Raw genomic sequence first — 14,187 nt, 5'->3', positions numbered from 1 at the left:
TGCAGTATTTCTGGGCTTCCCTCCTGTGTCATCTTATGGCAAATATCCACTTCAGTAAACATGCACCGCCTGTGAGTAAAACGTGAGTTTTTATGTTAATTGTGGGTAAATTAAGCTCCTTCATAGCATTTTTGGTGTCTATGCTACCATCAATATACAGTACAAGGCTAGAGTTAGCGGCAGAAATAGCACCAAGGAACATCCGTTCACGTACAGCCTATGCGGCTGTTGGACATTGAAATCATCATATCAAGCAGTCCTGTAGTTGTTCCGACACTCAACCTTCATGGAATGCATCCAAACCATTTTCATTGGACATTGACCTTTAGTCTACTCGCTCTCTCTCAGTCTCACCACCTTTCCTCCAATGATTGCCATTACTGTCGCACATGCCTCCAGGGTTTCCCGCAGTGCTATTCCTCGCACTCCCTGTCCTCCTCACTCTCCTAGTTTTTCATTTTCTCCCACTCTGTCTGTCTCTTTGTCTCCCTCTTTCTCTATCCCCTGCTATGCCAGCAATGCAATTTTTCACTTCAGTGGGAAAACAGGTATAATAGAGGGAGTGCGCCAGTCTGTTTAATAAAGGAATAAAGGCAAAGAGGAGAGATGAAGGAAAAAATGGAAAGGCCCCAGGGGCTGAAAACAATAGAATATACACACATACTACATGCGCAGATACACACTTGCACAGACAATAAGGAGGGAACACAGAAGTTCACACACCTGCTTATCTCTGAGGAATTGGTTGTGTGGTGCTTCCCTATTTAATTAGAAACTTCGGTAGGTACCTCATAAATCACCACAACATAAAACTGAAGGGTAGGCAATGAATGCTCCCCATATACACACTAGTGCACGCTTACATACACACAGAAATCTGCACAAGTCCAAAAGGAAAGCTAAGGCAATTGGTAATTCATGAATTCATGAGTATGTATGATCTTCAGCTTCAGTCAGTGATCCATAGATTTAATATGTGTGCCTATGTGTCTGAGTACCACTGAGTACAGTCGGTCTTCACCATCATGGTTGACACCAGTAGAGTGTTATATCACTGCTGTCTGGAAAATTTCTGGATAAATGTGTGCTTCGTCAGCTTTTAAAAGAAACAGTTAAATTCCCATCTTAAGATCATTTTACACCTGAGCAAAGACACAGGACAGAGGTAGTGCTGTGAAGCAGAGCACAGGGGGGGCAGAAAGGTCACTGTGTGATTGTGAGTGCACAGGACTGCACATATATAGTCCTGTGCATGTGTATTAATGCTTGAACTTGGGACATAGTCTGTGAGAGTGTGTGTGTGCGTGTTTGTGTCTCCAGAGTTATTCTGATGGCAGTGTGTGGTAACAGGATCCAGGGTGATGTCTGCTCTCAGACAGCGTCTGGCTCTCAGCTCCCCATCTATTATTCACACACCTGGAAACACACACGCACACACACACCTTCTCCCCTTATGTCCTACTCTTAACTCCAGTTTCTTTTCCACATTTGTGGCTGCACGTTTAAAAGTTCAGGTTTGTTAACTTTTTCTTGCCGTTTTCTTTGTGCATGTATAAGCCTGAGTGTGTCTCTTTGTGTATTTATGTATTTGTGTATTTGTACTTATCTCCCAGGAAACCAATCACACACTTGAAGTCAATGAACTGCGCTGTTTGCCCTGGTAAACAAGCTGAAAATTAGTATTGACCAGAGAGAAGAGGACAGACTGATAAGCAGTAAAGGAAAGAGATAGATAACCACTAAAACAAAGCATAGTCTGGGGAAAAAAAAGGGACCAAAGAGCTCTCAAAGTCATCCCTTCACCTTGGCTAAAGTTGATCTGAGCCTGTCAGTAGGTCATTATCAGACCTAGACATCTCTTTGGGGACCTAGCACATATCCACCACCATTTTTGGATAGGTTGCTGATTGACATTTATAGAAGTAGAGTATGGTCCAATCAAGAAAAAGCTATTGAGTTTGCCCTGTTAAGAATGTGAAAGTGTGCACCCCTGCTATTGTGCTGTGAAACACAACCTTACATGGGGATGGATAAAGGTCACATTGGGAGTGTTTATGAGATGATCCTGTGAATGCTGATCAAAGTCTGTCACCAAACCATTAATGTAAAGAGCTCCTGTTCATCTGAAGTTCCTGAGGAGAACTAGATACATGTTCAATGTAAGGCTGATCAAAGGTTTTCCTAACACTGCTTTTTTGTGTGTCCAATTAATCATGACCTTAGGTTATCTGAGGTCAGTGATTTTCCTCTGCTTTGCTCAAAAGACAAACAGATCCTCTGCTCATTATTCTCAACGGTTGGATAAATTGGTGATTGACAGTTAAGGAAGCAGGATGTGGTCAACTAATAAAGCTACCTTTATGTTTACTTAAGTGGAAGGGCATTATTGTCCTTCCATTGCTACATATACATGAAGACTTTTGCTTGCTTTTTGGATTTTCAGCCTGGACCTAACCAGCTTCCCTAAAAAACTTCCATTCACATACACTCAGTACACTTTGGGCAGGTATTTTGGCTGCCTCTATGCAAAGGCTGCGTGCCAGTCATTGTGGGAGGAAAGGAGGCAGGGACATCAGGGAGCAGTGTTGTGATAAACATAGAGGAGAATAAACAGCAACTCCAAATTGTGGTCACTAATGGAAGAAAACACAAATATATTGACATTTATGATGATACAAAGTACCCCATTTTCATTCAACTTTAAATCAGTGTGATATTAATTACTTCATGCTGTTTATATACCTTTTCATTCATTTTTCTTTCCATCCTTTCCTCTTTGACTTTCCTGTCCTTTTCTGCTTCACTACAATCAAAGCTAGCTGCATCTTGCTGTGCCATATGTCCAGCTACCTGGGTGCTACAGTTCTCACAGCTGCGGACACCTGCATACAGCCTTTATACCTCTGTCAAATACACCATGCACACACATGCAGAACCCCTGAGTGTAATCTCACCGTGATTATACTCAGGGGTGCTGTTTATACTATTCAACCTGCTGAAATAGTTTGCCAGACGCAGTCCTCCAAATGAATGGCATCCATAGCTCTGAGTTTGTGCACTGCTGTGTCGCCTGAAAGGCCAAGTCTTGATTCGACACAATAGGCTGATTTGGTGCCCTCACTACTCCGGGGAGCATGTTGACTTCATTAATGGCTCCCGAAGCCTTTTAGCTCTCACACAGCGGCCTCTGGTCACAAAATATAATGGGGTGCACGCCAGTCTGTAACACTGCCACCGGGTTGCACCGCTAATAGAGACACAGGTGGTGATGTGCGCTAAAATTATGCTGTTGCCTCTGTGAGGTCCTTGAGGCCCGGCCACTAGCTGCAGCAGCAGTGGCGGAAACAGCAGCTCTTATCATCACAGAATAACGGGGTTAGAAAGGAAAAACAGTAGAGGAAATAATTGGTTTGAAAGAGAAATGTGCGTATGGGTTTTTCTCAGCCAGGCCAGGTATTTGTCTGCACTAAATGAGGTCTGTCAGGAGATCTCTACCTGTCGCCTCTAACACCCTGCTGCGCCTCTAATGAGACAGTGAAAGAGGAATTGGATGGCAAAAGACGGAGGGAAAGCAGGACGAGGAATAGCGAGTTGTGTTGAGAGAGACGAGCTCTGATATCTGCTCTGCGCAGTAAAAGTGATGGAATGATGCATATTGCGAGAAAAAATGGCAAAACTGAACAGTAGATGGACAGAAAAATGATGCAAGACCATAAGAACAGAAAGAGGCAACTGAGAGGAAAAAGAACAAGAGATGGAGCAGTTGTTGAAAAGGAAAAAGGACAATTGTCTAGACGAAGCAGGACTTGTTATTCACTGGGCACATTGCATATATTTGTGTGTGTTTTGGCTTATTGGTAGAAGAGCCTTTCCTGTCCACTTCCTCATAGATTACAGCGTAAAGTGGCAGGTCATTTTCCTATTATCTGGGAAAAATGGCCACCATCTAGAACCATGTACCAACAGGCTTTGCCGGAGCAAATGAAAAAAATCTATTTCCGGTCACATCTGACAGTGGAGAGAGTGAGCTATTAACTATTCTAACTATTAACAGAGAATGAATGGGAGGAAACAGAAAACACACTCTAGCAGCAGAGGAGTCTGCAGCAAATGTAGGGAGTGAAATTTTGAAAAGAACAGGAGGGAAAAATTCAGAGAAAGTGAGTGAGTTGTTAGATGTCAAGCGGTCACAAATGTTCTCAAGATTGAACTGGCCAAAAGCCTGCAGGTATTTTAGTCAACCTCATGACTTACAGATTGAGACAGAACGAGGGGAAGAGATAGAGGGAGAGAGAGTGGGGGGAAAAAGAGCAAAAGCAATAGCAGAGGAGGAAAATGAGTAACAAAAGCTGAGCTGTGAGCCCCCTGCCTGGTCACAGCGCTCTAAGGCAGCTCAGCAGTGAAGGGAATGATAGCAGGGAGACCTGTCACTCACCCTTTGAAGCCATGGGGGAGACTGAGGGAGGAGAGGAGAGCGGGGGGAGAAATGAGTTAGGAAGCCTCCAGATACTTGTCCCCTTTCACGTCCAACACCATCATCCCTCACAATAACATACTTGTCCTTCTCTTTGCCTCTCTCCTTGCTTTTCCTGTCTATCTCTCAGCAGGGGGATAAGGTTAGATTAGTAGGCCGCATGGACCTGCAGGCTAACAGGTACCACACCTTTAATGCCACAACGGTCAGTCACTGAGCCAGGGGTCCCCCTACGGCTCTGTCTGCTAGTGTCAGATCCCAGATGTGAGGTGGTGGCGACTGAAGTAACACCAATAGAAACAAACACATGCTTGTTTGCACAATTACTTTTTTCCACTAAGACCCCCATCCCCTTGGCTATACCGCTTTTATCTCACAGCACAGAGTTGTAGAGGTTTTCCAGAAGTTTCTTTTAACCTTCTGTTCCTAAACAAGCTAGCCAAAAAAACAACATCTGCAGAGGATTAATCTCAATAAAACCAAACGCAACAGGAGGGCCATTATAGAGGTCAGTGTTCTGCGTAGTTTGGACACTGCCAACGCAAGTCTCTGTAGTTACTTCCCTGCTAACAATGACATTTCCCTGATTTGCACCCACAAAGCTTCCCTTCCCTCGCAGTGCAAGCATCCGGGGAAATGCATTAATTAAAATCCTGCTGTGTAGCAGATACATCTAATCGCCAACATAAAACAGAGAATAGTGAATTAAAACACAGAATGAGTTTAGTTTCACTCTGTGGGGTTTTTTTGCCCACTCATCCTCCTATAGAGAGAAGCTGAGCCGGAAGGAAGGAAGGAAGAAAAGAAGGGGGGTTTTTCTAAGTGGCATTAATGAATGAATATTTTGCCTCCATAAAAGGAAGCAGTAAAGCATTGAGTTGATGTCATACCTTCGGATAACTGCAAGATGTCCCCATTATAGCTCGTCATAAAACATAAAATACTATGCCAAAAGACATTGTACATGTAGACGTACCATGCCATCAGTCATTCATGTGTCACCTGCAGTAATTGTTTTAGAACCCTCATATTTTTAGTGCCTTCCTCACGTAGAATAAAAACATCTGTTTGCATTTGATTGTCCCATATACATGTAGGGAAAAATGACTTAAATGGCATCAATAGTCACATTAAATAGTAGAATTTATCTTGCATTAAATTCACCCTGGGGCACCACTTCTTCCAAAAGGGAAAAGTGATTAATTAAGTCTGATCAAATATACTATCAGTTTAGAATTGTGATTATCAAAATTACCATATCAATAGCTAGTAATGGTTGAAGGGTTTTGGAGTTGTGGATAGTTGGCAGCATACACTCCTGTTCAACATTAAACAGACCGGCATGCATATTCAAAGCAGTTATTTAAAAGATAATATGATTAAAACACAATTAATTTACCTAAATGTTTCTAAGAGCAAACAAAAGGCTTTGAGTGTTGTTATGTTTAAGACCAATTCATGTGATATGCATTGGGAAGCGGTGCCAAGTTAAGAAAGAGGTTGCATGCAAAACGCTGCATGAAGCATAACTTAATGAATAGCAACAGCGCGATCGCATCAATAAAGCTCAGACAGTGAATAAACCAAATCAATACATCCACATTGACCAAAGTTAAACAGTTCTGTGTGTACTGTTGTGCTACACCATGCCGACTTATCACCCAAGAGAGAGAGGTTGCTTTCGTGTGCTGCTTGTTAGCCAGCGGTTCCTTATCTGATGAGCCAGGCTGGGAGAAGTTGCGGCTCTGCTGTTGAATGCAGTCTTTGCTGTGCAGTGTTCCAGTGGTGCAGGTCGCAGGAGCCCAGTCGCTCCTTTTGTTGCAGAGTTAGCTGCTCAGCGCTAACTTCGTCGCCCCTGTGGCTTGTGAAATTAGCTGGTTGGGTTGCAGCTGCTGTTGCTTGCTAAACTTTTTTTTACTCTTGGTTAGGGCTGTGCACTTAACTAACCAGGAATCTTAGGCAGGCTCTCGCATTGCTGCTATAGAAAGGAGTTTTGTGTGTCTGCTCTGAGCATGTCACACATCATGAGGCCTCACTCGACCAATGGTAGCTGAAAGCTGGGTCCATGGCCGGAGTTGGTACATAGGTGTGAATACCTGTAAGATTGTGGGAAACGTGAAGGGGTCTGAGAGACCCGTAATAAAAGTTCAGTTTCAGTCAAGCAATGAACAAATTCATCTTTGGGGTTTCCATTGTCCCTACATACACAACTCTTGGCGATGAATGGCAGATTGCATGCGATTGTCTGCTCCAGCAGTGCTACCCAGCCGGCCTGGCATCTCACATTAGTGTGCCACATCCTCGTTAATACGCTGAGATTAATGTCAAATCATCCACACTCCCCCACTACTCTCGCACCAGTCCATCTCGCCTGAAGCTATATATCGAGGCATTGAATGTGAAGAAGAGGGTTTGTCCTGGCATTGATTGACACACAGAGATGGATCCAGCCCGCCTCCTAGCCTCCTTTCCTTCTGTTATTCTCTGCACCCCCCTTCTTTCTCTCAGTCTGCCATATGTTTCAGTGAGCTGGACAGATTTGGGCAATCAGACAGCCACCATTGTATTGCTGTCGGTATGAATAGATTGCGTGAAGAGACACATTGCCATTATGTAGTGACGATACGTTGTTTCCTTTCTTCATGTCTCTTTCACAGTGAATGTTCCTCTCAGTTGTCTCTGTCTGTCTGGCTGTCTCTCTTTCTTGGCTCTTATTGCATGTCCTGCCTTGCCTGGTTGAATGCCTAATACTCTGCTGTGGTTTGACAAAGAGGGTTGAAACCTGAGCGAAGTGTGGCAGGTCGGGTTACAGTGGCATTTGGCATGTGGGGATGCTGTTGCTGCTCCAAAATGTTTCTGATTGATATCTTGTGCAGGGTAGAGACCCAGGGGTTTAAAGTGGAGACCTCAGGAGACCTCTGTGTGCGCATCTTGCTTGTACTCTGACTTTCGTGCTTTTGAGAATAAAATCACTGAGAGATATTACCAGTTTATTGAAATTGACAAATCGGCATAGATACATTGTATCATTAATATCACCGTGATAGTGGTAGCCAGTCTCTACTCAGGACAAGTATTTGTTGTTTAGAACAAACTCCTGTACATTTTACCAACAATTTCATTGCTGGAACAAGACCCTGTTAGAGTCCAGAAGTGAAACCAACATAACAGTTTAATCCAAATATCTGCATGTCTCATCATTTATTGCTTTGTAAAACGAATTTCATGCACAGCTAGAGTAAGTATGGTGTGTTGGAACTTGCAATGTGGAACTCTTGTCTCCCCCTTCTGGCAGTGACAATAATAAACAAACGTGTTGATGCGCTTATGAGGCCATAGGCTCCACCGTGCTAGCAATCGCTGTAGCCTACTCAACCATTAACCAATCATTGCTAGCTGACCGTTATTGCTAGCATTACCACCAGTGCACCAGCGTGGGAATGTCACCACAGACACCAGATTTCAAAACTCTGGTGTGCTGTGAAAAACAGAGAGATTTAGCCTGCAGTGATCGGCCTGATTAGCATTGTGTGAACTCAATTGGCAAGGCGTTGAATGTAACTACATTCATCTATATGAAAAAAAAACTTTAAAGTTAAACAATCTAGTTGACATTTACACCTAGTTATAGTTTAACAGTCTTTAACCAATATACTGTAAGAGCCTAGTTGTGAAACACAAACAATTCTCCCCTATCAAGCATTTTGTATTGAAAGAAAATTTTGTAGCTATGCTCTCATTTTATCATATCCAGCAGATAAAAGGTTCATGACCCTTTTTGGCTGCACAAATGCTGGCACTGACACCGGGTTTGCCCATGCACGTTTCAGGGATTTGGTGGAATTCCTCACACAAAGTGTTGTGGTAATTTAAGTTCCCCAGCATGTTGCATGACTTTGGATGACATTCTACTCCATTCCACTCACCTCACCGTGGTGGCATGGCCCATGTCAGACCACAGTGATACTATAGTCAGCAGCTTATTCTGGCTTCCACCAGCAGCAGCATGTTGGTCATGGTGTGTGTTCCAGCCATGGTGTGTTAGTGTGTGTGCCATGCTTAACAGACTGCAGCTCTGTGTGACTAGCCGTCCTTTTGCCACCCCAAAATCCATGCCATCGCAGGCAAGGACACAATCCTCCAATCATTCTAGCACTCGTCACTCAGGACCACACACATTGTTCCTCCCCTTCAGTTCTTGTGTGTTTTAGGAAGCACACAGAACAACATGGGGGGTTGTTTTCCTAGTATTTCCAGCACTTGGCCTCAACCATCATCTGTGCTAACACTACTACAGCAGTAGTGCTTTTATGTCTCCTGAGGATTGGACTCTTCGTAAAATATGGACAGTCTGTCTCACCACTTGATGTAAATCAGTTTCTACACATTGGCACATCTAAAATCAATACCAGTGTAAACAGAAGTACTGAATTTCAAAGGGCAATTTTCATTGGAAGAAGGTTCCAGAGGGGCAACAACATTATTGACCTTGGATATATAAGGTGGCTGTTGGATTCACCCAATGATAAAACAAGCAATCCACATTTTGACATTGTAATAACTTGATACTAGAATGTTTTTTTCTGATTTGTGATATATTTTATTTACATTTTCCAGCTTGCATGTTATTGATTTTATTTCACAACGTGATATAAACAATTTAGGCACAGGTTTTATAGTCATTTTGTCTCTGTAAAACAGGATGTGTATAGTAAGATGAAGACTCCAGCATTATATTTTCACCTGCTTCAAAATGGATTCCATGCAGAGTAAGAGGAAGTGCGGTAGTTTCCTTGGGCTTTTGTGGTGCAAAGTGCCAATACGAGGAAACTGAGAGAGGGTACTCCTGTGGTTTTCACACCGGAATGGCTTCCCTGTCTGTATCACACCTTCTGCTAGCTGTTAGCCCCATGGAGAGCAGGAGATAGTCACTTTGGGCACATTATTTTTCATTGACAGATTCAAAGCAGAAATACCATCTGCACATTTGTTTTTCTCTGAGCTGTCAAAGTGGAACAGTTTGGGAAATGTATCTACAGTTGACTGTATTTCTGAGAGATCAACACTACCCTCACATTATGTTATTATACTTTCATGGTAGATCCTGTGAAAATGAAGGATAGTCAGTGATCTCAGAAGGTGCGAGTAGCTTTAAAAACACACTATAGCTATTTTAGTGATCGTGTGACAATAAAGATGAAGGAAAGGCACATTTATACTGCAGAAGCCACTGTATTTATCTATTAGTGATGGTGTTAGTGTAGTTATCTCTTGCAGCCACTAGAGGGATACAGGTCATGGCCAGGGTGGTTGTTAATGGAGAGCGAGGATTTCTCTGTACGATCTCTGGTGTAGTGTGAATTTCTCTCACACATTCACACACATACAACATGCACAGAGCTATCGAAGGAGCGTTTACTACTCACATTTTGCAGGGCAGGGGAAGTGTGCTCTGTGAGCCAAAAGTGCCAGTAACTCTCCCCACTCTCCCCGGAGGATCTGTCATTACCATATGAGCAGCTCCAGCCAGACAGGCTGTGTGTCTGTGTGTGCAAGTGTAAGCGTGTGAAATAGAAAGAGAGTGAAATGCCAATGTTTCTATACATGCAAGTGCTTGTGTGAACACACGTAATTGTGCGTGTGTGCTGATGTGTTGGCCCAAGGCATCTCTCACCTTCCCACAACTCTGAGGCAAAATGAAGTCTGTCTGGCAGTGAATGTCTATTGTGTAGTGCTAATGTGATAGCGAGATTAGCATTGTAATCCATTTAGCATAGAGCAGCTAATCCACTTTATTACTGTTGAAAAGGAATCAGATAATATTGGCTAGCACCACTGTGGCTGCCTTAATGATTTTAGGCTGATGAAAAAATTACTTTAAGATATATTAATAATTACTGTTGCTGACAATGGAACTAGGATTAGTCGTTTCATAACAAAACATAATCATTAGCTTTGGCTTTTCACCAAGGGAATTAAGGTATTGGTTGTGTTCAGTCTCTGCTGAGTGGGCTTTTTGTTTTTGGATAGTGTTTTTAGAATAGTATCTGTTTATTTTTATTTGATTATACTGTGCATGGTTTAGGTGAATATTTTGAAGTATTATTCCTTCAAAGCACACAGTTTAATATCAGGGGAGATGAAGTGTGCTGTAACTGTTTTAAAACCTGCTGGCCCAGACTGACCCGGCTGTGTTGCACAGGGTAAAATTGCTATTAAACATGTTGTACATTCCAATTATTGTACAAATAACTCCACTTGTCTTTGATTTCTCTCTTTCTCCCTTCCCTCCAGTCCCACTGTGACTCAACCAGCCAGCGTCGCATGCTTGCGGACATGCTGTGCACTCCCTGGTGGCTCATTTGTTTTGTTGGTGGTCAGATTGAGGATTAATATACAGGGGCTTCCCCTTGCAGCCCCTCTGCTCCCTGGTGACTGTGGATCTGTCCCAGCGCAATAAAAGTCTGTATTCAGCCATTGTCATAGACTGCCCTTTAACTCTGCTCAGCAATTGGCTCCACACTTCTTTCTAATACAGTGGGCGCGAGCTGATGAACACACAATCGTTCAAAAGCATGCACATGCACACACATGCTGTGTACAGTGCACATAAACACCGCTCCTCAAATGAACTCACCCGGCCGGGCAGATTAGATAACCCCACCTGCTGAATCTGGCCCCGGCTCGCGTGGAAGTTTCTTTCTTCCTACCTCCCTCTCTTTTTTCCCTCTCTCCCATTCACCTTCTGTTCTCTCTTTTGCAACTGACCCCAGCGCATACAATGGTTCCCAGTGAAAGTGTGTGCGGCTTTGATACACAGAACTCAAGGTCCTTTGAGATCAAGATCACTACACAAGCCAAGCAGGAGGCAGGCCGAGGGAGGAAGAATGGCTGGAAAACAAAGGAGATGAGGGTGAAATCAGGGTGAAAGATGGTGCCTGTTTAAAGAAATGTCATGTTGTGAAACTGGATATCACTAGAAGCAGCAGGAGTAGGGCAGGATGTAAACTGCACCCTGTGTACTTAGGTTTTGTTTCTTTACTATACAATAGTTGGTTGTCTAAGCAAAGACAAAGAAAAGTTCCATTTGGTTACAGTAGAGCAGTTAATGGTTGTTGATTGGTTTCTGTCATAATGTAGAATAAAGTTAAGACTGTAGGAAGTGACATTAAGTCACTGCAGTATAAAGAAAGTGCATATTGTGTTCCTAGTACTTGCTATTTGATAATGATGAGGTGAGAGATATAGAGAGAATTCTTGTTCTCTGCATGTATGAGTGCAACTTTATGACCCATGGGGCACACAAAAGCTATTCCCCTTCAATTATTTTTATGTGACTATTTGATCTTTCCTTAACAATCAATTTCTCAGTGGAAGACAAAGAAATATAAAATATAAATCCACCGCAATAAATTTTTGTCTATTCCATAACAAAGTTTTCATTTGGTACAGCAGCATTTTAATAAAAGGTTCAGTCTACCTACTTGGAACAGTTAAGGATTCTCAGCTTCAGGCGAGCCAAGAGAAAGGTGCTTTTAATGATATGCTGACAGAGAGTATGTTGTCATCAGCGTACTATAATTAATCATGAAGTGACTCACCTGTCTGCTTGACCATCTGCTTCCTGTCCAATTATCCCCTTTTTGTGCCGGTTACCTGTGAACCCTTAAGTGCTGAAGAGCACAAAGAACTACCAAGAGTCATCACAACTTTAACAAGACTTGTTTCACACCTATCTGCAAGCCTGTGTGTGAGAGTGTGTATTCTACTGGGTGCTGAAAGTTGCTTGGGTAGGTATGTGTCAGAACTGTGTGTTACTGGAAAATTACTGCCAGAGGACCAGATTTAGAAAGGATCATTTGGAACGCACCCTGTGAGTGTGTGTGTGTGTGTGACGATGTAAGCAGATGTTCGGGCACAACCCATAACACTTCCATCACCACCACCAAGTGTGTGTGGGGCCAATTCCATGCACTTTCTGCTGAGTAAACACACCTAGGGGCCCACAGACCACACCTCTTGCCCAGATGCTTAATTACCTTAATCACTTTTGAATGGCTGTAACTGTGATAGAGAAAGATGAGCTTCACTGATACAGCGCTGAAAGAGATGATACATGGGAAAATCCTAAGGCAGTATGTCTAAGATGGGCAATTTTGTCAATAATAATGTTGAAAAGTACCTTTTTAATGATACCTTGATTCCTAATTGCACACTTTGTTGTCCCAGACACCACCTTTGTACCACTGCCAAGTCTTTCCTTGAGGACGGCAACATTACTCTTTCTCACGCTGCTTCTTTTTTACCTCAGATGTTCTTTATTTCTCTGCTATATATTCAGCCGTTTCATTAAGTTTGTTTTAATTGCTGGCTTTTCTACACTACTTCACCATTTGTGGCATACATAAATATGTACTTGATGGTTGTTGACCTAACTTCCACCCCTCTCCATCCCTTAGTAGCAGAGAGAGTGCAGGGGCAAAGGGGTTGTCTAGTTGAATAAGTTAGTCTAATTTGCCTGACTCATTGATCGTTTATCTGACTGAGGTTTGTGCAAGAGTCTTTGGCCCTGACCATGGCTCTGAAATATCAGTAGCCTAACTGTGCTGTGCATTGATACATCAATGGTGCTGTCCATGGTGCTAAAGGAGTAGACAGATTTGTAATTGCACCTTTTCTTCTCAATCCTACCCTTCTGTCAGTTCGTCTTAAATCAGTAATATTCTCTAAACTGTATACTATAAATATGCAGTTCTATACTACACTGTAGCTTAAATACTCTATAAAGTAGTGTCCCCTTCATAATCAAAGTGATGAGTAGCAGTGCATAGTCGCGGAGGAGCGAGAGGATCATAGAGACACACTGCTGCCTGTTGTATTCCTACAATATTCCTATAATATTTCTATGATCATTCAGTTGTATCTGTGCTGCTGAAATTACTCCCAAGCACCACAGGGGTTACCTAACCCCCTGAATGGGTTATCCCCTTCTTAAAAATTAAGAAAAATCACCAACTGGTTGTCAAATTCAAAAACCCAAACCCATAACCAAAATGTCACTGACCCTGACCAAAGCACCTCACCCCCTCAATATCAGATGTTAATTATTACAGCTGCATCTAAGATCTTCGCGTTTTCAGTTGTTTTTTCATAAATCAGTAAAGTTAAAGTAATAACTTTGGTATCTAACAATTAAAACTTTCTGTACAGCTAGCACTGATTCAATAAATTTGAAAGGCAGAAGCAGCCCAATTTCTAAAACTGTTTTGATAATATACTTCATATTAGGTTTGGAATGTTTCTTTTTAATGTTGTTGTTGTTGTAATACCTGAGAGGCAAAGTGAACACTGCAGTGATTAGAAATATTATGCATAGATATATTAATGTGCTTCTGTGTTTTTCTAGATCCGGGTAGACGGCTCCTCTCGTGCTCTGCAGTATGAGACGGTGCAGGCGGTGGAGAATGGACCCATCCTCAGAGACATGGCCTTCTCTTCGGACCACCACTACCTCTATGTCATGTCTGAGACCCAGGTCAGACACACACACCCACACATCACACAACACAGAAGTCCCCCCCGCTGAGTCAATATCATAACCACTGGCATTTATCATTTTGTTATGTCACAGGGTAGAATAACCTTTGGTGTAGCATAGAGGATTTCATTACAGCCTGGCTGGAGGAGAGAAAAGGATTAGATGGACTCTTGGA

General features: G+C 42.7%; 1 protein-coding gene across 1 annotated transcript in view; it reads left to right on the top strand.

The window, feature by feature from the left end:
• Positions 1–14,187, top strand: part of plxna4 (plexin A4) — a 210,804-nt gene that overhangs the window by 98,944 nt on the left and 97,673 nt on the right. Inside the window, exon 3 of the mRNA XM_041963491.1 lies at positions 13,881–14,009. Within this exon, the coding sequence (XP_041819425.1) occupies positions 13,881–14,009 (129 nt within the window). The remainder of the gene's footprint in view (positions 1–13,880; positions 14,010–14,187) is intronic.

Source organism: Chelmon rostratus, chromosome 22 (genome assembly GCF_017976325.1).
Source record: "Chelmon rostratus isolate fCheRos1 chromosome 22, fCheRos1.pri, whole genome shotgun sequence".
Classification (NCBI taxonomy): Eukaryota; Metazoa; Chordata; class Actinopteri; order Chaetodontiformes; family Chaetodontidae; genus Chelmon; species Chelmon rostratus.
Note: the sequence above shows the minus strand (reverse complement) of the source record. Positions and strands in the feature narration are given on the sequence as shown.